Source organism: Cimex lectularius, unplaced genomic scaffold (assembly GCF_000648675.2).
Source record: "Cimex lectularius strain Harlan isolate CLEC.00 unplaced genomic scaffold, Clec_2.1 scaffold152, whole genome shotgun sequence".
Lineage (NCBI taxonomy): Eukaryota > Metazoa > Arthropoda > Insecta > Hemiptera > Cimicidae > Cimex > Cimex lectularius.
In genome coordinates this window covers 1,065,098-1,092,506 of record NW_019392749.1, presented here as the reverse complement: position 1 = coordinate 1,092,506, position 27,409 = coordinate 1,065,098, and the positions used below count along the sequence as shown (strand labels likewise).

Here is a 27,409-nt window from a genome sequence, read left to right as displayed (position 1 = left end):
AATTATTTAAGCAAAAAGATTTATTTTTAAAATATCAATACAATATGTAATAACATTGAGAAGGAAGTGTAAGGGTACTCCACGCTTGGATTCTTAAAAAATGGATGTAATTTTTATAATGAAATAACTGGTTTACTTTGTAATATTTTCATGATTAAAAAATAATTAAAATCATATTTTAAACAACTGAACAAAAATAAATAAATAAATAAAAAAATAAAAATTAACCACCACAAATTAAATTTTAAATTTCTGCAGGTCAGTGTCACACCTATGCTGTGTAATCTTAATTTTTAATATGAAAATTCTTCAAGGTGGAATGATTTCATTGGTATAACTAGAAAAAAATTATGAAAATACTGAGTTTAATGGATTTTAATTAGTCACAGTAGAAGATGAAACAATATCACTATATTATTTTTATGTAAATTATTTAAGTGTTGTGATTTTTTAAAAATTTGTTCTGACATTAAACTTATTCTTTTTCTTAATTCCTTATTTATTTCAGTTTTGTTTCATCAATAACATTGATGGGCCAGCCTGCTGAGGTTTATTTGCACGGAGCGCAGCCATGGCTGTTTGGAGTTTCCTCGTTCCTTCTCATACCGATCGTCGGATGGGTGCTGATCCCGATGTTCAGAGAGAAGCAATATGTCTCTGCCTACCAAGTATGATTGACATTTATAATTTTTCAATAAAAAAATATTCTATATAATTTGTATATTTTTTTATTCAGTACTATGGTGATCGTTACAACAGGTGGCTGCAGTTGGTCGCTGCAGTTATATTCACACTACAAATGGTTAGGATAAAATATTTTATAAAAATTCTTTTTCATTTCAACTTTTTTAAATGTATTTTGTAGATCATTTACCTTGCGTTAGTCTTGTATGCCCCTGCATTGGCTATGTATCAAGGTATTTTATCTTTCCTATTGTCTGTTTTATAGAAATTAAAATTTCAATTGGTTTGCAGTGACAGGCCTTAACACGATGGTGATGGTTACAATAATGTATTTAGTCTGTATTGTTTACACAACAGTGGTAATTTTCTTGTTAACATAGGCGAAACTGTGTGCGGATAGAAAGGCAATTTATTGTTCCAGGGCGGGATAAAGGCAGTTGTCTGGACGGACTGTTTCCAGGTGTTGGTGCTTTCGCTCTCTCTTATTATAGTCCTGGCCAAAGGGACTGCAGACATTGGTGGATTCAGTGTTATCTGGGAAAGGAATAAAGCCACCGACCGAACAACATTTTTCAAGTATTTCAACTTAGTCATAAAAACCAATGCTTGTATTTACTTCTTTATATTGTTTTAGCTGGGATATTTCAATGACTGAAAGATACACATTCTGGTCATCTTTTATTGGTTCAGGATTCCTACATATGACGACTTACGGTGGAAATCAACTACAGATTCAGAGATATTTAACTGTTAAGTCAACTTCTGAAGCTAGAAAGTAATAATACAATTATTTCAATACTTCATTTTCATTTTTAATTCTGACAACCAGAATATATTATATTACATGAGATGATTTAATATGATTAATTTTAACAACTTTATGGAAATTTGATTTCAAGTAGTTATATACAATTTATATTTTTCAGAATGCTATGGATAAATAGTATTGGGTGGACAATAGTAAGTTTCATGTGTGTCTATGCAGGGATGCTAATTTTTGCAAATTTCAATGAATGCGATCCTCTAACTACACATGTATGTTTTTTTGTTCAATTTTTATTTACTTATTTTAATTTTTTTTAACACTAGATTATACAAGTAGATGTAATATCAGAGGAACATTTGACCTGAGGAACCAATAGGGTTCAAGATGCATAGATTGTGCCTTTCCTCAAGGTTTTGTAATTTTTATAGATCTCAAGCACACTTCGTTCCTCATGAAAAATTCTGTTACAAATTTCAAAGTGAAGGTATCAGCTGTAAAATTTTGAGCATAATGAAATGTTTGTACAAAGGGTCCAGGGTGAAAAATAACGAGAGTCTAATGGTTGAAAATTTACAGGAATTTTTTTTTTCAAGTTTATGGACAGTTAGCTAACAATATTAATGTCATTAATTTAATTTTCTTACATAGCATAATTTATTCTTCCTATTTGATGTAGTATCTTAAAACTCGAGCTATTAGATGGCATATAAATTTCAGAAACAAAATGAATTCTCATCAAGGGGCCTTCAGGGACAGGTCATAAGTCCACTCTTTTTTCCCTTTATATTTCTAAAACGGTGACTTTTTAATATAAAGAGTGACAGAGATTGTCATGTTGAAGTTTGCAGATGATGTGGTGATAATTACATCTTCTTGGCAGGAAATCCAAAACAGTTTAAATATGATGAAAGAATACTGTTTTTTAAACACTCGAACAATAAATATTAATAAAATGGAGGTAGTAAGATTTCAAAAATATAGAGAATTCAAGTATGATGAGAATCCTGGCATGTTTAAAGGATTTGTATATTTGTAGGTTCCTTTCTGTTCATCAAGTAAGGGTTTTGAGCCAGTAGTAGCTAATAAAAAAAATAGTTTTGGCAGACTGGCAAGATGAACCAGTATCAACAAGATGATCACCTTGTTGACCCCAGATTATTTGTTTGATTCTAATGTCAATGTTTATGAAAGAAGCTGTATTACCTTTTATTTCATCACGGAAATTGTTTTATAAGATTTTTCATATTCATATTCGACTATTTTGGTCTGGCTATCTTCGCCAGTTTGATCCATGAGACGTTTTTTCTTTCAACTCGAATTTATCATAGACTTTCCAAACTAACTTGAACCTTTCGTACTCCAGCAAATAACTGGAGTCATCACACAAGAAAAAACAAGAAACAAGGTGATACTACAAACATAGAATACAAACACAATTCTTCAGGTATTTTATTTATTTGTAAGTTGGTTATTACCAATCAATCTGGCTATGTGCATTTTGGTTGTTGCCAAGTTTTAGATTTGTAGTATGTCAGGGTTGTAAGCAGGGTGAGGCAAGAAAACCCAACACTAAAGATACCCAAATGGATCTTATAGATGAAACCAGTGTGGATAGGCAGACCAAAATGATTAGAAAATTACTAAACTAAATGGGGATTGTACATTTACAATAATTGTTGGTCTGTCCTACAATTTGACTTATTCATCAGTGAGTTTGTGGAATTTAGACAGGCAAGGTATACACACAAGAAAGTACACAGGCCAACATCTACACAAATCCACCACTGAAGATGACAAAAAGCCGAATCACATCTGACATAATATGATGCAGATCATGGAAAAAAATCCCACAGTGAAAATTGCCCTTTAATTTCATTTCCACATTGTAACTTTATTAATTTAAATTCTAAAACTTGTTACTTTGATCAATTTATAAATGTTTGAGTGATTTTTATTTCAAATAATTGTATAAAGAAACATCGTTTGGCTTTCTGCCTGTTATTTTGATGTTTAACTATTAATTTTTGTTTAAAATAAAATAATAACTGTACAATTGATAGTAGAATAATAATTTTTAATAGATTGTTTTTGTTTTAAGAGGATTGAAAAGGCAGATCAGCTTTTCCCACTTTACGTTATGGATGCGCTTTACAATTACCCTGGCTTTCCAGGTTTATTTATAAGTGGAATTTTTAGTGCCGGTTTAAGGTAAAATCATAATTATAAAACCCATTAGCAAATGCTATTAATTTATTATTTCAGTTCTGTTTCCACTGGGATGAATTCTCTTGCTGCTATATGGTTCGCCGAATTTGAGTCTACAGCCTTTAGAAAAAACATGTCTGAAACCCAGGGGACATTATTTGTCAAATGTCTTGCTTTATTATTTGGAATTTTATCTTATTTAGTTGTATTCATGGTCCCTTACATGGGAAACCTTGTGCCTGTAAGTAGACAAATATTATTGTCATTCTCAATAATAAACTTTTTTTTTTTTTTTTCAGTTGGCTATATCTCTTTCAAGCACATTTGCTGGCACACTTCTCGGTTTATTTCTGTTGGGAGTAACCTGTAAAGCGGCAAACACTTGGGTAATTCGGTGACATTTAAAGGTTCGATTTGAATTAAATGTTTATCTTTTTTTAGGGAGCATTTACTGGTATGATGTCAAGCATTCTCTTATTGTGCTGGTTTGCTGTCGGTGCGATGGTCGCAGAAAGATCAGGAATGAAGATACATCCTCCAAAGCCACTTTCTGTAGACAACTGTAGTCTGCCGTTCAATGGCACAATGTATGCAATAACAAAGCCTTTCTTTAAAAACAGACCGTTGTACATTTATTTTTTCAGAATCACACCGAGCACTGAAGAGGCATTTATTCTGTACAGAATATCTTATACTTGGTATGGGATGATATCGATAATGATGACATTGATCGTTGGCGCTTCTGTAAGTCATGTAGAGCAATTTATCTCAAGACTAATGTGCAATAAGAGAAGATCTGATAACAACAGGAATGATATAAATGTGAACAATTTACTACTGAATGAAAAAGAACTTAAAACTATAATTTCTTCAAGCAGTAAAACACTGCAGAAAAATAATTAATTTTTTATGTATGGAAGTTGTAACTTGTTGCCAAGTATGTTTGCTAAGTTAGATTTTACGTAGTTTTTTTTATGAATGTAAAAGAAAATCAAATTTCAATGGGTTGTATTTAAAAAAAGAAAAACGAAGAGAAACTAAATGTCAAAATGTAAGTTTAAAAATATATTTAACAAAAAATACATGCCAAAGAAAAACAATGATGTACATTATGTGTATCATACTAAAATAAAATTTGATTTTATATTGTTTGCGCAAATTTGATATTTCCTTTTTTGAACTATAAATTTACAGTTAAACTTGTATTTACCTCATGTATTTAAACACGCTGATGAATGATCCTGTCCATGGAAGGGATGCGGATGATAGCAATTGCATACTCATCTCTCAAGAATTCTGTGAAATGAAGTAAAGTAAGGGTTCGTGGCTGCTCGGTGAACAGTGCACTTTCACCATGCATTCGCCTATTTATGTCAGGAAAGGGAATCCAGCAACATAAGTTTTTCACTTGATCATTTTTTTGAAAAAGATTCTTGACATAAAAATTACTTTAATGTTGTAATTAATCTATCAGGTATCTATTGTCCAAATAAATTCTTTTCAATTAGTTAATCTTTAATTAAGGTTTTGGTTGGGATAAAAAAGTCAATGGCACAACAGGATTCGAACCCACGATCTTGGGCTAAATATGCCGCTGTTCTACCACTTGAGCTATCATGACTGATCCTCTCGGACACCAACCTCCCATTGTTGTAATTAATTTCACTAATTTCATGGTCTGCTTGACCAATTAATATATTACAATTAATTGGTCAAGCGGACCACGAAATTAGTGAATTTAAAGAATTAACTGAAGTACACTTCACTAAAGCTCTCCGTGGCCATTTCATTTGTCGCCGAGAATCCAACCCGATTACACAACATTTGAAAAATGGCAAAAAGGCGGGAAAATTCAAAAGGTAGGGTTGAGATGGGAAGTTAGTGTCCGAGTGGATCAAGGTCACGATAGCTCAAGTGGTAGAGTAGCAGCGTATCTAGCCGAAGGTCGTGGGTTCGAATCCCACTCGTGCCATTGACTTTTTTATCTCAACTAAAAACCTTAATTAATTGTTGTAATTAATATAATAAGACTTCTCTGGTTGCTGTGGTGCTGAACATGTAATTTGGTTTTACCTAACATCTTTGCTCCCTGTCCTCCTCACTGAGCAAATGAGCAATCGCTTGAAGGCAGCCGTAGTGTCTACTTCATATAATCTAACATTAACAGGTTGGCAAAAGAAATATTTTAATTCTTTTTTGTATGATTATTTTGATTGAATTTTTTAAATATTTTATTTCAAAAAATTGAATTAGTTTATTTTTTAGAAAGGAATACATATATTTTTTAAATTCCAATTTTATTTTATTTGTATTATTTCCACTGCGCAGCAAGGATCTGCTGAATATTATTTTTTATTATTGTCCCATTCGACAGTGTCCGAATAAAAGATATCACATACCTTCATTACCCTAAATTATTCAAAGGATTATTACAATCAAACTGAAATGCTGTTTATTTGGTTCTTTTATAGAATCGACTGAAATAGAAAGGTGTTTTGAAAACAAAAAAAATTTGGAATGTCTGTTTTTGTTTTCTTTTCTTTTTTTAATTATTTATTTTCATTATGTCAAAAATATCAGATGGGAAACTAATGTTTCTGATGAAAAGATAGTCGACATAAAATTCTCTATTTCTGCACTGTGATTTTTTTTTTATAAGGACAACTGAAATAGAAATGCAATTTGAAATAAAACAAAATTTTAGAAATCTGTTTCTTTATTTTTTTCAAATACATTTATTTTCATTATCTCAATATCAGACTGGAAAGTAACGTTCTAGGAAAAATAATCTTGACATAAAATTCTACATTTCTGAACTGTGATTTTTTTATAGGAGCAACTGAAATAGAAATGCTTTTTGAAATAAAACAAGATTTAGAAATATCTGTTTCTTTATTTTTTTTTCATACATTTATTTTCATTATCTCAATATCAGATGGGAAACTAACATTGTAGAAAAGATAATCTTGAGATAAAATTCTATATTTCTGGCAACTTTCTTTCTGTTTAGTACTCACTATATTCTTAATGGACATCTAGATTGACCAGATATACAAAATATATTCTAACCTTTGTGAGTGGTTGGTACTATACCCTCTACTTATCACTAAGAAACTTTATTCGTCACATCAACAGTGTTCTATACAAACATTAACAATTATTAATTGATAAAAACGAATTGATTATTTTATAAGTGTTTAATAAAATGTTGAAAAACAAAATCACATGCAATTATCTAAATAGCGCTATATAATTTTTTTTGTGTTTTTAAATATTTTTGTTTTCTTTATTTATTTAAAAAAAGTAATGGTCATTTTTTTTTACAAAACTGTAACTGTGATTTTAATTAAGACAAAAGTATGCATTTGTTCAAAATTATATTTTAGAAAGCCTAAATTATCTCAAGGCACAGGTCTTATGGATAAATGATATGCCACAAGATGGACATATTATTTTGCCATCACATATGAAACACTCATTCACCTTAGTTTATACTTTATCAAAGTATCATCTGACTACAATTAGTAATAATTTATATATTTCTTTACCCATGTACTTGTTTTCTGTTTCACACTCTATTAACATTTAATACCGAGTTCATACAACTTTTGTAAAATATTTTTTTTTGTATATTAATATTTACAACAATGTCATCTTTACTATACACATCAAAAAGTACTTTTAACTTTTTAATTTGTTTTTGCTGACCTCTAGAATATAAATACTCAAACCCTGCTTTGTAAACCATTATTTTACAATTGTTGTTCGTTACACTAGACAGACACTAGGAGTGTGATTATTGTTTAAACCAGACCTCTTAAAACAGAGCACCTAGATTTCACTAATTTAGTCTCGGGACTAGATATGTTTTATATTAAATTGGAAGGAAAGAATGGCTGAAGGAGAAAATAAAATATATAATTATATTGTTAAAATGTTTAAAAAAATCTTTCGTGAGTCTTTGAAACCGTGTTTACCGCAATCTGAAAAAATAACTTTTTATCAAAACAAGTTAGGCTTACATTGTCAGAAATTTACAAATTATTTCCATTCCATCAAGCAAAATAAAACACAATATTACAAACATACAACTATTATTAAAAAGATTATTTACAATTATATTTATTTTTAATTCAAAGCAAAAGATTGTTTTTACACAAAGCAGTACCCCCTTGGAAAATAACTATTTTTTGTGCATTCCCCTTCCTGTCTTAAACAGAATTTACCCCTTCTTCCTTACTCTCTGTTTAATACTGTACAAGTGTCGATATTTTTTTTTATATTTTTTTAAAATTTATTTTTAATAGAAATGAGCTATACGAATTTGCCCCTTTTCATATTATCACACATGGGACTGTATGTACGACACCTGGCACTATGGCTTTAGCCTCTTGAATCCAGCACCGTCCTGGCCGAGTTTCAACTCTTCATAAATGGACGGAGGCACTTCTGTAGATGCGGGGACGTGAAGCTGTTCCTGTTTCCAACCTGAATGATTTGCCCCACTGCTTGTGTTCGCATCTAATGTCTAAATAAACAAATACATTTTTAAAACGTAAATTTATAAATAACCGATTTAATTTAGTGTACCTGTATGTGGTCCATATTTACTTCTCGAAGGTAACTCGGATTTTCAAAGGCAACGCCGCTCGTTGATTTGTGCCCTAATAGGCTTCTTGTTCTTATGAACCAAACGGCAACTGCAAGAACTCCTACAATGAATGCGATTATGAAGACTAGACTAAACGCCATGCCAACTTGAGAATGTTCTTCTCCTGAAACAAACAAAAACAATGATAAATTACAAATATATATATTTTAAATAATCACAATTTGAAAATTGTAAACCCTCACCCATGCTGGCTGCTGAGGTAATGTATTTTTCATCTGTACTGAAGCGCACAGTTTCTGTAAGTGTACTCGTTCCTCTTGTATTACCAGCTTTAACCATGCACTCGTATATCACTCCAGATTTGAGCGTTGTTATTTTCACACTTGTTGTTTTGCTGTCAATCTTGATTGGTGAGTTTTTGGGACCTTCCTGTCTCCAGAAAACTCTAAAAAGGTAATTTGTGTTATTTTTTTCAATCAAAATTTCCTTGTTTAAGTTGGATATTTACCTGTACATTTCTACTGTGTGTGGGTTCTTAATCGGAGGGTCCCACCTGACCCAGACTGAATGATCGTCGATTCTTTCAACCCTTACATTCTGCGGTGGTCCAGGTAGGCGATCTACAAGAAATATTGTTAGAAACAACTTCAGATAAAATTTTAGCAAAAACGCACCTCTTCCTTCTCTAAAGCATGATATAACTTTTTTCGTATGTTGCAACAAGCAAATTTTACTGTCTTGAGCGAATAGTGGCTCTCCTCTGCACCATTCAAGGCAATTTCTCTCAACACCGGACAGGGCACAACACTTACGATGGTCAGAACCATCTAAAAAAACCCATTAAATTTTTTTTAAATAAAAACAACAATTATATATTTTTTTATTACCTGATGCGCATTTCATAAATTTATCAAAATCATTGATACACTCAGGTCTATCGATTACAGCATCTATGTCAAGATAAAATGAACAGGCATCCATGCAAGTCGACGTCACATTTTGTTCGATACAACACTGTGTGATGTTTGACACAGGTGCCTGAAATTAATACAAATTAACGGAACACGTGTTCTATCAGAATTTTTATTAACTTTATCTTAGAGACATACAACATTTCGAAGCCTGACTGACACTGCTCTTGTTGCATTTCCAAAAGCGTTTTCAGCATGACAGAAATATTCACCTTCTTCGGCATCTGTTATTGATTTGATTGTTAGATGCATAATCCATTTGTCCTCATCCTATACGGACATGATACATATCATTGGTTTACGTATAAATTAAACAAAGGGAAAAGCTGAGATATACTAACATCTTTACTGCGGATTATATTAACTGCGAACTTATTGCTCTGAATGACAGGTATTCTTTGCGTAATGTCTTGCCAAAACATCATCTGCGGCTCGGGATGGGCTTCGACCAGGCATTCTAAAGTCACAGTGTCGCCGTGCGTGGCCATTGCGATTCCTGATGCTGTCAGATGAGGTTTATCTAAAATATAAAAAGAAAAATGTAATTTTACAGTGGCTTACAGTTGTAAAGAACTTACAGCTTATGACGATTCTTCTCCTCGATTCGTTTGGAGTGCCATATCCGTTGTCAGCATAGCATGAAATGTGATTCATGTCTCTTGTAACATTATAAATCACCGTTACCATGTGCCTGGTCACTTCTTGCCTTACAAGCCTTCCAGAAATATACAAAGAAATCGTAGGCATTGGTGTACCCATTGCTATGCACAAAACAGTCATGCTGCTTCCTTCGACGATCAAGTTTATAGGGTGGACTGTTGGCAGCTAAAATTAGATATAAAATATTATCATAAGCCTCAGACTTGAAAAAGTAGGAGTAGGGTGAAGAAAAGAAAATGAAATCTAGAAAAGAAAGTTGAAGTGGTCAGATAAGTACCCTGGTTTGTGAATGAAACCAGGGAGGCAAACGACTATGCCCAGTATGGTATGGTATGGTATGGTATGATGAAAAAGGATACGAGGAAGCGCAGTTTGCACTCCCCAGGCACTGCAGCCTTCTGGCTTATTGTACCTTCCTAGTTCCTTAGTTCAGTGCAATAGACTCAATCCTTCTTCTTAGAAGTATCAGGTCATTGACTGTCGCTGCTGCACCTATGATTCCCTAAGTTTTTTCCATATGTTAGGTTAAACCTTCATTGAGCTGTTCGCATTCGAAGATGATATGGGTGGTTGTTTCCACCTCCTACATAATCTGCAAATAGGATCATCGATGTATATGCCCAGGTTGTGTAGATGTTTTATCAGATGCCAGTGACCGGTTAGTAGTCCTACCACTCCTTTGAGTTTGGCCCTCTCCAATCGCAGCAATGATTTTGCCAGTCTTGTTGAGGGTTGTTTTAGCATAAGTTTACTGTGCCTAGCACCCCTAGAGTTTATCCACTTCTCCTTTTGTTTTGTTTGGATCCATTCTACGATGGAGGATTCTATTTTGTTTTTGTTATCCCAAGTATAAATTCGGGGACTATGTATGGTCTTGCAGATCCTCCTCTGGCCATACCATTAATCTCGATGTACGACGGCTAGGGGCGATAGTTTTAATGCTGTTAGCAGACTACAGAACTACTACAAAAAACGATTGTCAATCCATCTCCCCTGACTCTGAGTACCAGTGAAGAGTCTAGTATGGTATGGTAAAAAAGGATACTAGGAAGTGGGATTTGTGCTCCCCAGGCACTGCAGCCTTCTGGCTTATTGTACCTTCCTAGTTCCTTAGTTCAGTACAATAGACTCAATCCTTCTCCTTAGAAGTATCAGGTCATTGACTCTCACTGCTTCGACTATGCCCAGTACTTAGTAGGCAGACTGTATCGCGTTTTACACAAATGATCTGTGATATACCTGTGAGGTCCCAGTCCCTAATGAAATAAGTTATTTGATCAAGTAATTAATTAGGGAAATAAATAGGTTTAACGTAATTTGGAAATAAATATATTTTCTTGACTCGTTTACAAATTCTATCAAAAGAGAAAGATAATGGAAGTGTGAGACAAAGGCTGGACGAACTCTACCCAAAGAAGTTAGTTACCTCTTTGTGGCTTGGTGTGTATTTCGGACAAAACACAGTATCAACTGATGAGGCCGAACCACAATGTTGTGAACTGTGCCCACTGATGATGTAGAAGTGAACTGAGTGCGCAAGTATTCAGGGATGTTATATTTCAAGGGATGTTAAAACTAAATTTGAAATGGAGTTAGTGCTCAACGAGAACAAGTGTTAAAATAGGTAATTATTCAAGATCTTTCAACATTACACAAGGAAAAACAACAAACAATAGTACAGTAAGGAAGGACATAACTTTTGGCAAGAATGACCCACAGCACTCAAATAATTGCCCAAGTATAATAGCAAAATAGAGAAAAATAGACTTGTCTTCTGATGTCATGTAATTGCCATGAGAGATAATCTGATAATAAAAAGATAATTTTGCACCAAAAATTCTTATAGAATCATGAAAAGGGATAATGATATTATTAAGGATGTTATTAGTAAGATTTGAATATTCCACTTGGTTCCTGAAAGCAATTACATCCTGCAATTTTTTAACGATGATGAGCATTATTGGATGTTTACAATTCTATTATTAATTGTACCAATAAAAGTCAGCAACTCAGCAGATTTTAACTGTACAGAAAACTGAAAATTATCTGCGTTAAAATGATATTTGGAGCAGGAGAGAAAGGGGAGGATATATCATTTATGTAAAAGGAAAATAACAATGGTCTAATGATTGAACTTTGAGTAACACCACTGAGCAAAGGTCTAGAGGTAGAATTATCAGTATTGATAAATACATATGGGAGTGGAGAGACAGATGCAGAGTCGAAAAGTGCTGAACTAGATGAAAGTCTTCAAACGTCATTCCACCATGTTCCCACAACTTACATCCAGTCAGCACAGAAGAAAAGTGGGTGGAAATATGGGTCACATCCATTAATGGATCCCATATCCATATCCACCATCCCTAACCATCCCTATCCGTCAGGACCTTTACCTTACAGTGATGAGCGCTGTGCCAACGCCTAAACCGTTATGGCCACCGACGCCCCTAAAACAAGGCTTACTTGAACTGATTTAATTTAATTGCTAATGCATGCTGATGTCCGATGAATGTCCCCAAACCTGACTGGACTGTTCAAATCTGTGACCTTCTAAGGGACATAGTCATGAAGCGAAAACGTTGGCCACCAAAATTGGAGTTCTTGAAATTCATAAAGAAGATTGACTTTGATAAAGAATGATGTTGTTTTGTGCATGGTTGAAAATGTTATTTCTTATTGATTTATAAACTGTTGTTTGTTGCTGGTTGAATTATTTATAAGCACATTACCTCAACAAATGCTGGATATGCTGGATCAGTCCAGGCAATTAATGTCTCAGATGGCAAACTCTGTCCTTTTTTGGAAATAGCCGTTACGTAAATGATGTACTGAGTGTTAGGGCTGAGACGCTGTAGTGTGTGTGAAGTTACTGACGTTTCAGCAGCGTTGAACGAAGAGTCCGCACTCGTCTTGTAGAATATCCTTCAAAATTTTCATTTATTATTTGTTTTAACGAAACGTTATTGTACGTCTTACCTGTATGACAGTTTCTCCGATGGATTGCTGAATTCTGGCGGCTGCCATGTAATTGTAACGTATTGAGCACTGTGACCGGACACAGCGAGAGAATGAGGCGGAGACGTAATGGCAGCAATGGTCTTGTCACCGATATCTTTATAAATCAATGAGTTTTAATTATAATTGTTAAACTATAATAAATTATCAACGTACTTGTTTTTGTTATGTTGATGAGCAAAATGGATGATGGGAGTGAAGTTCCGTGTTGATTCCTTGCCACTACAAATATATTGTAAAGCTCACCTTTCTCAAGATCAGTCAGAGTGTTGCTTGTTGTAGTGACCATCTTTTGCTAAAATATTTATATTGAATGTTAATAAAGGTTTTAACAATGTGATTATATTATGCAGTAGATGTTATTTTCATATTTGTTAAAATTTACAGCTTGGAAAAGCAAAGAGGGCATGCATTAATGTTTGTTAGTTTGCAAAAATAAACCAATTATAGCTGAGTGAGATATGTAGATTAATTTTGATTAAAATTGTCAAGTTTAAATCGAGGTGATTTATGCAAAATGAATGACAAGTTAAAAAAAATTAAAAAGGAAATTTAGGTAAAGATTAATTGGAACTTTTGGTTGTAAATCACAGCCTACTCTAGTTCTAAGCGAGCCATTCATTATTTGAAGATGTCATTCCTGATAAAAGCTATTGGTTTCAAGTTATCTTTTACTCTTGGATGAACACCCTCTTCCCTTCCACCATGAATGAGTACAAGATAACTGAAAGAAATTACATTATCGAGTTTCAGTACTGTTTCATGCATTGAAGTCTTGTCCACTTTTTTGTAGTTGATCACATATCCTGTCGCATTTGCTCCCTTAGACGGTGGCTCCCATGTTAATGTGACAGACGAGTCGGTGACTTCGACAGCATGTAGTTCTGATACGGGCCCAGGCAGTATTCCAGTGCCTGGAATTTTGATTTTGTCAGTTTCAAGCGTACACTGGCAATGAATTACTTACCTTCTTCAAAGCATTGCACAATGTTTCCAATGAAGGGCATGCATGTTGAAGACGTGCTGATGAGAGTTCTTGTGACGACGCCGGAACATAGGGGCAGGCATGAAGACTGTACGCCTCTCCTCGCGCAGCAAGGGCTGTGGTTACGACCGCCAGCACCACATCTGATAAGTTTAGAGAATTCGGGCCCGCATACCCCAGCGAGCGCCTTGATCTGGGACATGCTCGCATCATAGCTGCAAAGTGGCATGCAAGGGGAGCTAAGGCCTGCTGAGGCGCAGCAAGCTGTGACATTATACTCATCTTCATCGGGCTCCAATTTTGCTTCAAATATCTACAAAAGTTTTAAGTTTTAATGAATAATCCACAATATATAATCAAAATGATTATACCTTGCTTTGGGTACTGAATATAACTCTTTGGGAAGTTTCACTTTCTCCGTGCACATTAAGGGCTGTCACATAAATTTCATAATGTGTGTCACTGTTAAGACCTTCAAGAATCCATGGTGGCTTAACCTTAAAAATTAAGTATGATTAATATAGTATAGGGTTAATATCTATCAATTTTAATTAATAGTCAGAAAACGACCAAATAAATTTATTTTAAAAATATTCAATTTGTAATGTCCATTTTTTTCTATAATTGTTAAAGGGTCATTGTACAAAAGTGAGATTTCTTCATAATCTGGTGGGGTGTTTCTGGTAGAACTTGCTCAATGGATTTAAGGGGTGAATTACCCTAGTGTAGAAACTTATGCGGTCATGGGTGATTATTTTATACCAAAGCAATTTTGCTTATTTAAATTTTCTTCTTAGTACCCTTTGAGCACATATTAAACAATTTAGCTGATGCTATTAAGTATTTCCTGTTAGATGGGAAGCGGGCTTTTTCTTCTTTCTTACTTTTTTATGATGGCGATTTTGCAGAGACCGCTCACCTAAAATCTAGAATTGGTAAATGTTGAGAATGGTTCAGTTGTAATTTTGGCCTGAACACCAAGCAATCAAAGAACGAGTTTCTGTTTTTGTTCTGGCTCGTGTTGGTGCATGCATCTCCCTTTTATAGGTGTCTTGGTGGTGCATCTGACTCTCTCACTCACACTCTTGTCATTGTCTTTAATACTTTCTCTCTTTTCTGAATTTTTCTTTTTTTCTGTTTCTATTTGTCATGTCTCTTTTACTACCTTACTCTCACGACATTTTTCTCTCTGTTTCATTCTCTCACTCACTCGTTAATTAATTCTCTCTCACTTTCTTTCTGTATTTTCTCTTTTTTGCCTCTATTTGTCATTCTCTCTTTTACCCACTGTCTACCTGATTCTCTTTGACACGCTTTTTCTCTCTTTTTCATTCTGTCACCCACTCACTTACTCTCTCTCTCTCTCTCTCTCTCTCTCTCTCACTCTCACTCTCACTACCTCCTGTTATCCTTCTCTCTTTTTTTCCTCTTTCTATCTTTCTCTGTTTCTCATTCTCTATTTGTCTGTCAGTGCTCACTGTTTAACTCACTGATTGTTTTACTCACTCCTTCTTTCTTCCGATTTAACTACAATAATTATCGATTAACGGTCACTAATCACCACACAATATTTTTTAAGTTTTCTCCGTTTTCTCGTGGATTGGAAAAAATATGGGAGTGTGCTGTGCTCGATTGGTTTGGCTCTCTACGAAAGAAGAGAAAATCACTAAGCACGATATAACTTCTTTATAGCACGGCGCTTAAATAGATTAAAACCTACACGACCGCTCGGTCGTGTAGGTTTAACATAGCGAAGTGCCGAATTTGCGATCACGCCTCCGACATTTCTTCTCTCTCTCTCTCACTCTCTCTCTCCCTCTACCTCTATCTCCCACACCTCCCACACACACACTCCCTCTCTCTGATTCTCGCTTCCTACCTTTCTACCTTTCCTGCCCTGCCTTTCTCTTACTCGCATTCATTCTATCAATCTTTAGGTTGGTGTTTCTTACTTCACTCTCTTTGCCAGTGTACATGTTGTACATATTTGTCATTCTCTCACTCACCCTCTTTTTCTCTTTCCCTCCCTCTTTTATTCCGTTTCTCCCTTTCGCTCTCTTTTTTCGTCTTTCTATCTTTCTTTGTCTCTCATTCTCTATTTGTCTGTCAGTGCTCACTTCTGTTTTACTCCCTCCTTCTTTCTCCATATTTAACTATCTCCCATCTACATTGTGCTTTCTCTTCACTCTTTTCCTGTTTCACTATGTTTTTGTCTCTCTTGGTCATTAACTTTCATACACACTGTCTATCACACCCACTCACTCTCTCTTCGTTCTGTATGTTTCTCTTTTTTCTGTCTCTATTTGTCATTGTCTCTTATACACACCGCCTACCTTACGTTATCACTTTATCTTTCTCTTTCTGTCATTCATTAATTCTCTCTCTCTCTGTCTTTCTCTCGCTCTCTTTCTCTGTTTTTTCTCTCTCTCTTTCTCTCTGTCTTTCTCTGTTTCTCTTTGTTTCTCCCTCTCTCTGCGTCTTTCTCCCTCTCTCTCTCTTTCTTTCTCTCTCTCTTTTTTCTGTTTCTCTTGGTCATTGTTTTTCATATTGTTTCTTCACTCTCTTGTCTGTCTCTCTCATTCCGTCTACCTTTATTTTAAATGTCTCTTTCTCTGTGTGACTATCTCTCTTGCTTAATAACTGTCTACCTGATCCTACCAAACAATGTTTCCGCTCGTCCTGAAAGTGGTTATGAGATATTTTAAAATACAATAACCAATTTCCTTTGAACTGAGTTTAGAATTATTTTGATTACAAAAAAAATAAAAAATAATAAAAAACAAATGTTGGCGGTGTTGGCTGCATATTGTGTGTTGCTAGGTTTTGTGATGAATATAGGCGTTCATAATATACAGCTGCGTAAGTCACCGTTGGCCTAACAAGGACTTGCTGAAGGTCCATGTAAATCGTGATTACACTGTCATTTTCGACATAATTGGCAAGAGACCCAACATTCCTGCTCGGACTTTGACTGCTCTTGATCATCAGATTTCGTTGTATAAGAGATCCTCTTGCACGTGCCACTTCGCGGGTTACTAAATCTGACAATGATAATTATGTATTAAATTCAGATATGAAAATTTTTCGGGAAAATTGAGCAACTAACTCCCATTTCCAGAAACTTTTTTGATGCATTTCTTGTACGGAAAGATTACCGAAACATTATGTGGACGGGTTTTTCAGTATCATTGGATTTTCCTCTTAGCGAATTATTTAATACGATTAATAAATTCGTTTAAATCCAATTTTAACAATCGTTTAGCCGTAATTGACGGCAATATTCTCCATAAAAATTAACAAGACCGGAATAATTGTTAAACGACAAAACTGATGGTTAACTCTTGCCAGAGAAAAGGTCCAAAAGTCGTGATCTTTACTATTTCCGGAGATATAATTGGTAGTCAAAAGGGGCAATTTTTCCCACGATTAAGCCCGAATAAAGAAGATATAAAGAGGCCGACTTTTATAAGGGCATGAAAAGCGAATGGTACAACCCTCCTTACGCCTTTTACTCCCCAGCCCCGATATGGCCCTGATATGTTTACATTCGACCGCGCTAACGCAAAACTGAGGAATGAATAATAGAAAAAATCGAACTCAAATAACTCAAATTTATCACGCCTTGTATACACTAAACGGGCTGTCCTGTTTAGGTGGCCCGGCTAAATTTCTCAAAATTTAAAAAATAATACGACTACAAAAAAAGTCTCTTTTAATCCATTACAGTTCGTGGTCCGATTGACCAATTAACATTTTTCAATTAATTAATATTTATTGGTTGAGATAAAAAAGTCAGCGTCACGAGCGGGTTCGAACCCACGACCTTCGGCTAAATAGGCCGTTACTCTACCACTTGAGCTATTGTGACCTCGATCGGATTTATCTCAACTAATACTTTTCATAAATATTAATTAATTGAAAAATGTTAATTGGTCAACCGGACCACGCGTTATTAATGAATTTAATAACTGAAGTATATCTTCACGAAAACTCTCCTTGGCCATTTCATTTGTCGCCGAGAATCAAATAGATTACACGACATTTGAAAAATGGCAAAAAGGAGGGAAAATTCAAAAGGTGGGGTTGAGATGAGAAGTTAGTGCCCGAGTGGATCGAAGTGACGATAGCTCAAGTGGTAGAGCAGCGGCGTATCTAGCCTAAGGTCGTGGGTTCGAATCGCGTTCGTGACGCTGACTTTTTATCTCAAGCAATATCTTTCATAAATATTAATTAATTGAAAAAAGTCTTGTTTAATATTTTTAGCCTGTTTCAAATTTTCACCTTTGTAGAAAAATTATACAGGGTACATCAGGCTAAGTTCATCTTCAAAATTACAAATACTCCTCTATACATCCTGACATATTATTTTAAAGGATTTTTTTGCGATGAAAAGAATGGTCCAATCAGATTTTAAATTGGTTAAAAAATGACAAAGTTTTGGCAAAGAATTTGGAAAAAAATAGTCATTTGGTTTGCTATTTATTAATCACATTTCATGTTCAAACTGCCTGCCTTGCGTAAAGATGCAGTCTTTTTGTTAGAGCAGCGTATCTAGCCGAAGATCGTGGGTTCGAATCCCGCTCGTGACGCTGACTTTTTTGATCTCAACCAATACCTTTCATAAATATTAATTCACCACTCTTCACCGGTGCTCAGAGCGACAGAATCAGAGGAGATGGATTGACAAGCATTTTCTATCCTTTGCAGAAGTTCTTCAACTGAGGTTAATAGGTTTTGATTGGCGTAGGCACTGTTTTGTTAAATGCCGAGGAGGCCAAAAGATCTGGCCATGAGGTCCTATCCACCTATTCCGAAAGTGACGATTCAAATAACCTCTCTCCTGGAAAGAATTGTGCGCGGGTCATCCATCAAGCTGGAGAATCATTCTTTGTGTGTCTTCAGCGTAAAATATCCTTTAAAATGATGTGTCAGGATATAGAGGGTTGTATTTGAAATTTTGAAGTTGAAATGATCTTGAGGTACCCTGTATAATTTTTCTCAAAATAAAGGTAAAAATTTGAAACTATACTAAACATTTTTTTTCTTTAAACGAGGGTTCGCAACAGCAGAAGTTATATCAACCCTCGGGGTGCCGGTGTTTTTGAAAAAAAGCCCATTTGTAAGTATGCCGGGTTTGAATTCAGGGCCACTGCATTCGAACCCGGGACCTGTACTTTACAGTAATGAGCGCCATGTCAACGCCTAAACCGTTACGGCGACCGACGCCCCACTAAACAATATTAAAGTCGTATTTTTTGTATTTTTGATAGCGTCATTGATTCAAGAGAAATCCAGCCGAGCAATCTAAAAAGGATACTTTGCTTAAAAAGTAGGTATAGTGGTCTTATTATTAAAATCGTTTAAATTGATGAAATATTTGTAAATGTCAAAGCGTTCAATGTACATCACTTGGAATAAACCGATTGAAATTTAGTTGCAAGGATTTGTTTAAATATTACACTAATCCCACAAAACGAGGATTGTGATAGGTCTAACATATTTTTTATAAAGAAACAATATGTAATATGTATGGACAAGTGTGAAAAATTTTGAAAAATAATGATATGTTAATTACTTGAAAAATTACATTATAGTGACAATAACTGGAGACTTTGCCGTACATCATGTATGATTTATCTATCAATGTAATCCTTACCGAGCCTATCGTCATGACCTGTGAGCCAGCCTCCGAATTCAAAACTCTGTAGTACAGATTATAATGTATGACCGTATCGGCCAGGAAGGTCGGCGGTTCCCAGTTGACTATGGCGAAGTCGACTTCGATGTTTGTCACCCGGACCCGGGACGGCGGACCAGGTATGACTCCGTAACCCTGTAAGAGGCAGTCGCGGTAGGTCGGAATGTACTTGATGCATCTGTGGAAACAAATAGAAATAAAAAAGTGGATTAGTGTTTAAAAAGGTGAATTTTACGATAAAACTGCAGTCATACAAATCAGCAAAGATCATAAATGTTACAGTGAGTAGAATAGTCTGCAATATGGCCGCCTAGCTCTTTCTCTATCAGTGTTTTGTCAAATTTTAACTCTCTCTCTCATTTTCTCTCTCTCTCTCTCTCTCTACGACAATAAATAAAACATTCATTCTCTCTTGTCGCTATCTCTCATGCGCCATTGACCCATTCGGTCAAGTCGTTTGGTTTTGGTTAGGTTAGGAATGGCTAGGTGAGATGGAATTATGCTACGGAAAGACGAGGGTTTTTTTTTTTCAATGGGTACCAGGAACTGGAGGAGTTGCCCCTGAGCACTGCAACTGTACAGCTTATTGAACTTTATCCCTGGCTCCATTTTTTGGGGGCTCGCAACACAAGTGTGAATTTGAGCCCCCGGTATGCCGGTGTTCTTCCATCGAAGAAAACTCATTTTTGAAGGGGGTTGGGACCAAATTCAGGGTCGCTGAGATCTGATCCCGCTCCTTCCATTGATGAGTGCCGTGTCAATTTCTTTCAATTGCGGCCACCGGTCCCCTTAGGCGTCAGAAAAAGTCCAGAGGGACGGTGGGGATCGACCCCACGAACGCGGGATCTACTAGCCGAGAGTGCCTTAACCTTAACCACTCGGCTACCGCGGCCCCCGGGGTAAGGGTTAGGGAAGGGTTAGGTTAGATTAAGTGAAATATAGTTAGGGTTAGGGTTGTATTACGATTTTTCTGTCTTTCTGTATATTTCTTTTTCTCTCTTTTCTCTCTCTCTCTCTCTCTCTCTCTCTCTCTCTCTCTCTCTCTCTCTCTCTCTCTCTCTCTCTCTCCCATTTTTTTAAACAACCAAATAATATTTCATTATATGAAATTTTGTTGTTGGTGATAATTTTGGTAGGAATTTTCTTGTTGGTTTGGACTGCCAGATGCGTTTCGGCTGTTTGCCATATTCAGTGCTAAATTTATAGTTTGTCATCTAAGACCCAACACTAAAAATGGCGAAATGTCAAAACGCGTCTGATTAATTTTACATTAAATATTGAAGCTAGATGAAAAAAGAAATTCTAAGGTGTAAGGAATGCAGGACTTACTTGAAGTAAATGAAGTTTAACTGGGACACATTTCCAGAACACAGGTGTTGGCAGACGTCCGGAAGTCCCCGCGCTTTACAGCATGGAGTATGGTCGACCCCGTTGGCCAAGCATCGGAAAGTCGTGTTGGCCCAGGGGGCGCAGATCATCAAGTCCGAAGTCTGCAAGTTGACGATCTCGTTCACGTCGCACACTTTTGGCAAACATCTGGAACGACTTGACAGTTAATAAATCCGAACGGTTGATTGGTTTAATTGTTAACCCTTACTTGTCGATGTCCATTCCGTTGTCCATACAGCATTTCTTGACGTCGGGCAGCTTGGGGAAGGCGACCGGCTTATCGTCTTTCATACGTCCAGGGGTCATCGTCAGCGAACGTACCGGGTTCGACGGAAGGCTCGTACCGTATTTGCTCTTCGCGATCAGAGACACTTCGTACATTGTGAACGGGACCAGTTCCTTAATTACCACGTAATTCGTCAAGTTGTCAGTAACCTGGAAATTGATTTATCTTGTGAAAACTCGTTTTTCGATTAATTGTCCCGGCAGGTAGTGGGATTATTCAGAACGATTCCGCGGGAGCTTGAAGATGGGCCGAACTTCGCCGAGTGCAAAATAATCTGCATAATAGAATTTTCCCTCTCGGGAGTTTCTCCAGTTCTAATCGCCTCCTTATCCATTACAAGTCTTGGCAATAGTTGGAAATGAGAATAGGTTGGGTTTATCTATTTTAACAGTTCAACAAAAATACTATTGAAATTGCCAGAACTTCTTAGAAAAGTTACTGATTCTACTATTGCATTATTATTACGCTATTTCAGCCTAAACTAATTCAGATTGTTTAATATGGCCCTGAAAAGCGCAAATTGTATTATGCAGATTATTTATACCGACTTTGTGTCGGATCGTTTCCATTTGAAATGAATAAATTAACTAAAATATCATCCAGAATCTCCGCAGATTGTCAAAGTTTCCTAAAATTTCCTAATACTATAACGAAATAATATGTTAATTATATTCAGTTCCGATCTAGAGTTAGGCCCTTAAAAAGCATTAGCATGTAAAACGACACATCCAAAATAATCGGCGAATGCATAGCAAACCTCAAAAACCTGCAAAACCATAACGCCCAGAACGTCTAATTAGAATAAGATCAATATTCCTCCATCTCCGAACGAGTCTACAAGAAACAAAAGAAGATAATGACTTCCATTGGTGCCAGAAATAGTAAACCCTTAATTAAAGAATACTAAATAAAACTGGCAAACACATTGGTCAGCGGCATCTGAGAAAACACATATACAAAATGGGTAAATTCAAAGTTGACTCAAGTTTGTGGTTTTGCAGTTAGGAGACAACACTGAACGTTGACAATGACCAAATAGTTCTAAAAAGAAGGATCAATTCAATCGAATTGAACGAAAGAACTAGAAAATATCAATAATTTAAAATGCCGTAGTGCTTGAGCAATATCAAACCGCTTCCTTTGTACCTTTTCATTACCATTTTCATCAACATGCAGGGCTAAAAGTAAAATATTGATTTCAATTAATTAAGGTTTTGGTTGAGATAAAAATGTCACTGTCACAAGCGGGATTCGAACCCACGACCTAAGGCTAAATACGCCGCTGCTCTACCACTCGATGGTGACTTCGATCCAATCGGATACTAACTTCCCATCTCAACCTTTTGAATTTTCCCTCCTTTTTGACATTTTTGTCTCAACCAAAACCTTAATTAATTGAAAAGAATTTATTTGGTCAAGCAGACCTTGAAAGCTAATAAAATGTAAAATATTTATTTAGACATCGTGAGATGCCGTCTGTTGTGATGTAGGTTTCAGAAAAACATTTTCTTTATCGTGCCAACGTTTCGATCTTTATTGAGATCATCTTCAGGGCTTGGGATTTACAAACATTGTTTACACTTAACAAATACATTTAGGATGTGGAAAAGTGAATTTATACAATGCAAAATATATTTTTTATATTCAATGTTTGTAAATCCCTGGCCCTGAAGATGATCTCAATAAAGATCGAAACGTTGGCATGATAAAGAAAATGTTTTTCTGAAACCTACATCACACCAGATCGCATCTCACGATTCCTGAATAATTATCGATTAACGGTCACTAATCACTACACATTTCTACACGAGAAGAACGAAGAACATAGGATTCTATGAAAAAATTTCAACTACATATGGACACTCAGCTAAAAGTACTCTAAGGACATCGCCAACAATGAGAAGAAACTCGCATCGGCTATCAACCAGAGAACTTTTTTGCTGAAATGCAGACAACACAAGGCCCTGAAGATGATCTCAATAAAGCTCGAAACGTTGGCACGATAAAGAAAATATTTTTCTGAAACCTACATCACACCAGACCGCATCTCATGATTTCTAAATAAATATCGATTAACGGTCACTAATCACCACACACAAAATGTAAAATATTAAACTCAAACCAAAATAATTTTGAGATTTGTTTTTTATTTGTTACCATGCATTATAATGCATTTTGATTTTTTTTTTAACTTCAGGACTTCTAGGAGCTAGAATCATTATAATCCCTCTTGCATAAAGCAATTCCCTTATTTCAACAAGTATTTAAAATTTTTAAAAAAATTAACTTTCTTTACACAGGATTTTCAGTATTTCAAGCAAACTTTTTTTTATAGTCAAGGTATTACTTGTTATATTTTCTCAAAGTTTGTTCCTTCAAGTTATAACAATTTAAACGTACTTAACAATTAATTTATTCTTTTAAGCCCAAACCTGAAATTAAGGTAAAGTTTGCCCTCAACTTTTAAGAAATGGTACATGATTTTTTGAGCAAATAGTCAAAAATTTGATTTAGATCTAATCCAAATGTAAATTTTTAAATAAATGTGATATTATTGTATGATATCAAGATTGAATAAACATGAAGTAATTTTACAATTTTTTATCTGCTAAATCTGCCAAAGCATTCAAGGAAGATAGTTCAAAGACTTTCTAAATTTATTTTAGATTTTGTGAGATTTTGTTCGTTCGAATACGTATATTATTACGTAATATTATTTCATTAAATCCCATGCTCCCTTCAAATCATTATTTTTTTCCAATTAGCATAAAAGAGTTTATTAGATAGCGAACCTGTAATCCGGTTAACAGATGATACGTCTTGTAGGTGACGAGTAAGCAATTTGTCCGAAAATAAACCGTAGTGGCACAAAAACCTCTCGAAACAAATAAAAAGCATAAATCTAACTTTAAAAGAGTTTACTAAATAGCACACTTATTTGAACTTTCATATATTTTTTGTCGATAAATTGTAGTTTTTTTTGTATTTGATGAATTCTACTTTCCTCTTTTTTCAATCTTATACATTTATACCGTCGTACCTTTTACTTCTTGCTGTCACACATTCTTTCAGGAGAAAACGTGCAAGCTTGTTTATCTTCGAATGCCGTCTGAACGGGGAAATTGAAAAAAAAAGCAAAAAAAAAAAAAACAGAAGGGCGAGCGAGACTTTTAGCATGCATAAGATAAAAGTGTCAATTGTTATTTTCGCTGAGTTGGCTTTACGATATGAAAGGTGATATTTTTCTCTGTACACCAATATTGTTTTATATAGTATTTTCGTGGTTTTAGAATGACAATGTCGAATTTCTCTTTTATGGCTTATGCTGCTTGTCATGGCAGCATTGATATTTTTCTGTTAACAATTATGTCAATAAATTTATTAATTTTTAAACATATTTCCACTGTAGTTTCTAGAAAACCCGTTTATACATTTTAAACTTAAATAATTTTATTTGTGTAGAATTTATTAGGGATTTATTACCACTATTTAGTTTGATCGATAAGGTTTCGTGGCCCGAATGACCAAATAAATTCTTCTGGATTAATTAATCTTTAAGTAAGGTATTGGTTGAGATAAAAAAGTCAGTGTTCTGAGCGGGAACACGAAACCTAGTCGATTTAATAAGCGAAATGAAGTATACTTCATTAAAGCTCTACGTGGCAATTTCATTTATCGCCGAGAATCGAACAGATTACACGACATTTGAAAAATGGCTAAAAGAGGGAAAATTCAAGAAAAGGTGGGGTTGAGTTGAGAAGTTAGTGTCCGAGTGGATCGAAGTCACGATAGCTCAAGTGGTAGAGTAGCGGCGTACCCCGAAGGACGTGGGTTCGAATCCCGCTCATCACACTGACTTTTTTTATCTCAACTAAAAACCTTAATTAATTGAAATATATTAATTGGCCAATCGGACCACGAAAACTAGTGAATCTATAAAAAATGTTTTCGCAAAACAATCAGATTGAACGAAACGACATATTGTGAAAAGAAGAACTAAAAAAGTTTCAAATAAGGAAAAAATTCATTTCGTTAAACTATTACCATCAAGAAAACTCAAGTAACTTTTGTCGCTTATCAAAAATAACTTACAATACTTTCTCTACAGTCTATTCCTCCTGGCACTCGTAGCACTAGCTTTTTTCATTTCGACAAAAAACCTTACATAAAAAAGATTAATTAATTGAAAGAAGTAATTTGGTCAATAGACCACTGGCCACTTCATATGTCGCCTAGGATCGAATCCTGATGAGAGGGAAAATTCGAAAGGTTGTAGGACGAAATGGGCTGGTTTCCCAGTGGATCGAAGTCACGATAGCTGAAGTGATTAGATCAACGGCGTATTGAGCCGAAGGCCGTGGGTTCGAATCCCTCTCGTGACACTGACTTTTTTATCTCAACCAATACCTTACTTAATGATTAATTAATTGAAAGTTATTTAGTTTATTTATTATTCATGTAAAATAATATTTGCCACAAGGGCTTAACACCAAAGTACTCAATTTTTTGATGGTGCCCATTCTGATTTTATTCCATAATAAGATGATGCTCCAAATAATCTTTTCCACAATAGGTTAGATGGTTGATAGGTTTCCTACTGAGGAAAAGATATTTCCAACTCATCATCGAACTACCCGTCGTGTATTGCGGTTAAAGGGTCAAAACCATTTTCCAACTTTTTCAAATTTATCTCATATCGATTTTCAACGGTTATGTCGAGAATCGAACCCAGAACTGCTACCATGTCAACTACGAGATGGACGTAATTCCTTTAGGGAATTCAATTTGATTCAAGAAATCCTCTTATGTGTGTAATTTAAAAAAAAAATATGATTTTCGTTTTTTAGTTTCACTATGTAGTGATATAGTGTGCTTTTTTACGAACATTAAAATATTCAAAATAGGAAATTTATCGAAATAAATCCGCAACAATTTTTTTAATACAACTAATGTTAAAACCAGTTTATAAACTCGGGGTTATATGCATTTTGGAAATAAATTAATCTGTTACATTAATCTTACCTTTAACTCACTTCAAAACTAATTTAAGCAGTTAATTTTTCCTATTACCAATTAGACTTAGTGAAAACGAAAAAACAAAAATCAAAAGATTGAAAAAGGAAGTATTTACAAGTTGGTCAAACAGGCTGAAATTTAATTCCAGCAAAAACTTTTATCTAGATAATCTAGACTTTTGTTTCACTTTGCCTTTTTCCTCACCTTTGGCATTTAAATAAATCAACTAACTTATCATTAATAAAAACTCGAATAATTATTCGAAATATTCGGCTCAACTTTCTGGGCATGCAAGTTCGTCAAATAGATAAAATTCTTTAAAGATTTTCAGAATTATTGACTTAGTAGCACAGCAAAATGCGCTGATAACATAAAGTCTTGTTATTTATTTTGCTTTATTATCTCTATTGATTTAATTTTATTTTTCCAAGAAATGTTTTCAGTTCCATTGACGTCACGGATCAATGGTTATTTGCCTCGGTCCATGGCCTGCGTTTATTTATTATAACGTATATTATTTAATAGGTTTTTGAAGTTGAAGCATTCTAAAACTTCACAAAGCTATACTTGAAACTACTTAAATTATTTTTAATTTTAGTTTTATTTAAAGGCACCAGTTTTTTGTATATTTTGATTTAGAAAATAATTTTGTTTTTAATCGGTGTACTAATTTATTAATACATATTTTGACCTAGTATAACGTAACCGTATAATTTTTGTTTAATATATAAAATTACCACATTAAGTTTGTTGGCACATTTTAGATGAAATAATTTTAATTTTAATAAGAAAGAAATTAAATTGATTTAAAATGTTTGACTTTGGTTTTGAATAGGTTAAAGCATGTAGGAATCATCTTCAGCTTTATTTCAATCTTACGATAATTAATATGAAGAATCTTATAAGGAGTAAACTGTTAATATAAGGCACCATAGAAACGAAAGCACTAGAATAGATTACAATTAATTAAGCTTTTTATCTTAACTAAAAACCATAATTAATTGTAATATATTAATTGGTCAAACGGACCAGGAAATTAGTAAATTTAATGTACTAGGATTAACAGCAGAGTCGAATTCACGGACGGGGTCGGTGAATGAGAATCCTTTTAAATTAGGCTTG

At 34.7% G+C, this 27,409-nt stretch overlaps 2 protein-coding genes across 6 annotated transcripts in view; one reads left to right on the top strand and one right to left on the bottom strand.

Annotated features, from left to right (window-relative positions):
* Nucleotides 1–4,690, top strand: part of LOC106672616 (sodium-coupled monocarboxylate transporter 1-like) — a 72,471-nt gene extending 67,781 nt beyond the window's left edge. For all 3 annotated transcript variants that reach the window (XM_024227223.1, XM_014404169.2, XM_014404170.2), the window contains exons 3-14: nt 509–668; nt 737–802; nt 866–917; nt 976–1,043; nt 1,106–1,260; nt 1,319–1,459; nt 1,611–1,719; nt 3,549–3,658; nt 3,713–3,896; nt 3,955–4,041; nt 4,097–4,242; nt 4,300–4,690. In XM_024227223.1, coding sequence (XP_024082991.1) covers nt 509–668; nt 737–802; nt 866–917; nt 976–1,043; nt 1,106–1,260; nt 1,319–1,459; nt 1,611–1,719; nt 3,549–3,658; nt 3,713–3,896; nt 3,955–4,041; nt 4,097–4,242; nt 4,300–4,558 — 1,537 coding nt within the window. In that variant the 3' untranslated portion in view covers nt 4,559–4,690. The remainder of the gene's footprint in view (nt 1–508; nt 669–736; nt 803–865; nt 918–975; nt 1,044–1,105; nt 1,261–1,318; nt 1,460–1,610; nt 1,720–3,548; nt 3,659–3,712; nt 3,897–3,954; nt 4,042–4,096; nt 4,243–4,299) is intronic.
* A 1,838-nt stretch (nt 4,691–6,528) lies between these two features.
* The window catches only part of LOC106672627 (Ig-like and fibronectin type-III domain-containing protein 1), a 383,279-nt gene continuing 362,398 nt past the window's right edge, over nt 6,529–27,409 (bottom strand). For 2 of the 3 annotated variants that reach the window (XM_014404191.2, XM_024227216.1), the window contains 18 exons: nt 21,194–21,420; nt 20,926–21,132; nt 19,555–19,774; nt 14,270–14,395; nt 13,881–14,211; nt 13,652–13,827; nt 13,070–13,208; nt 12,875–13,010; nt 12,628–12,820; nt 9,817–10,063; nt 9,580–9,758; nt 9,377–9,508; nt 9,155–9,305; nt 8,942–9,094; nt 8,776–8,887; nt 8,510–8,712; nt 8,246–8,430; nt 6,529–8,183 (listed from right to left, as the gene is read on the bottom strand). In XM_014404191.2, the coding sequence (XP_014259677.1) occupies nt 8,031–8,183; nt 8,246–8,430; nt 8,510–8,712; nt 8,776–8,887; nt 8,942–9,094; nt 9,155–9,305; nt 9,377–9,508; nt 9,580–9,758; nt 9,817–10,063; nt 12,628–12,820; nt 12,875–13,010; nt 13,070–13,208; nt 13,652–13,827; nt 13,881–14,211; nt 14,270–14,395; nt 19,555–19,774; nt 20,926–21,132; nt 21,194–21,420 (3,270 nt within the window). In that variant the 3' untranslated portion in view covers nt 6,529–8,030. The remainder of the gene's footprint in view (nt 8,184–8,245; nt 8,431–8,509; nt 8,713–8,775; nt 8,888–8,941; nt 9,095–9,154; nt 9,306–9,376; nt 9,509–9,579; nt 9,759–9,816; nt 10,064–12,627; nt 12,821–12,874; nt 13,011–13,069; nt 13,209–13,651; nt 13,828–13,880; nt 14,212–14,269; nt 14,396–19,554; nt 19,775–20,925; nt 21,133–21,193; nt 21,421–27,409) is intronic. The other variant, XM_014404192.2, reaches the window with a different exon arrangement.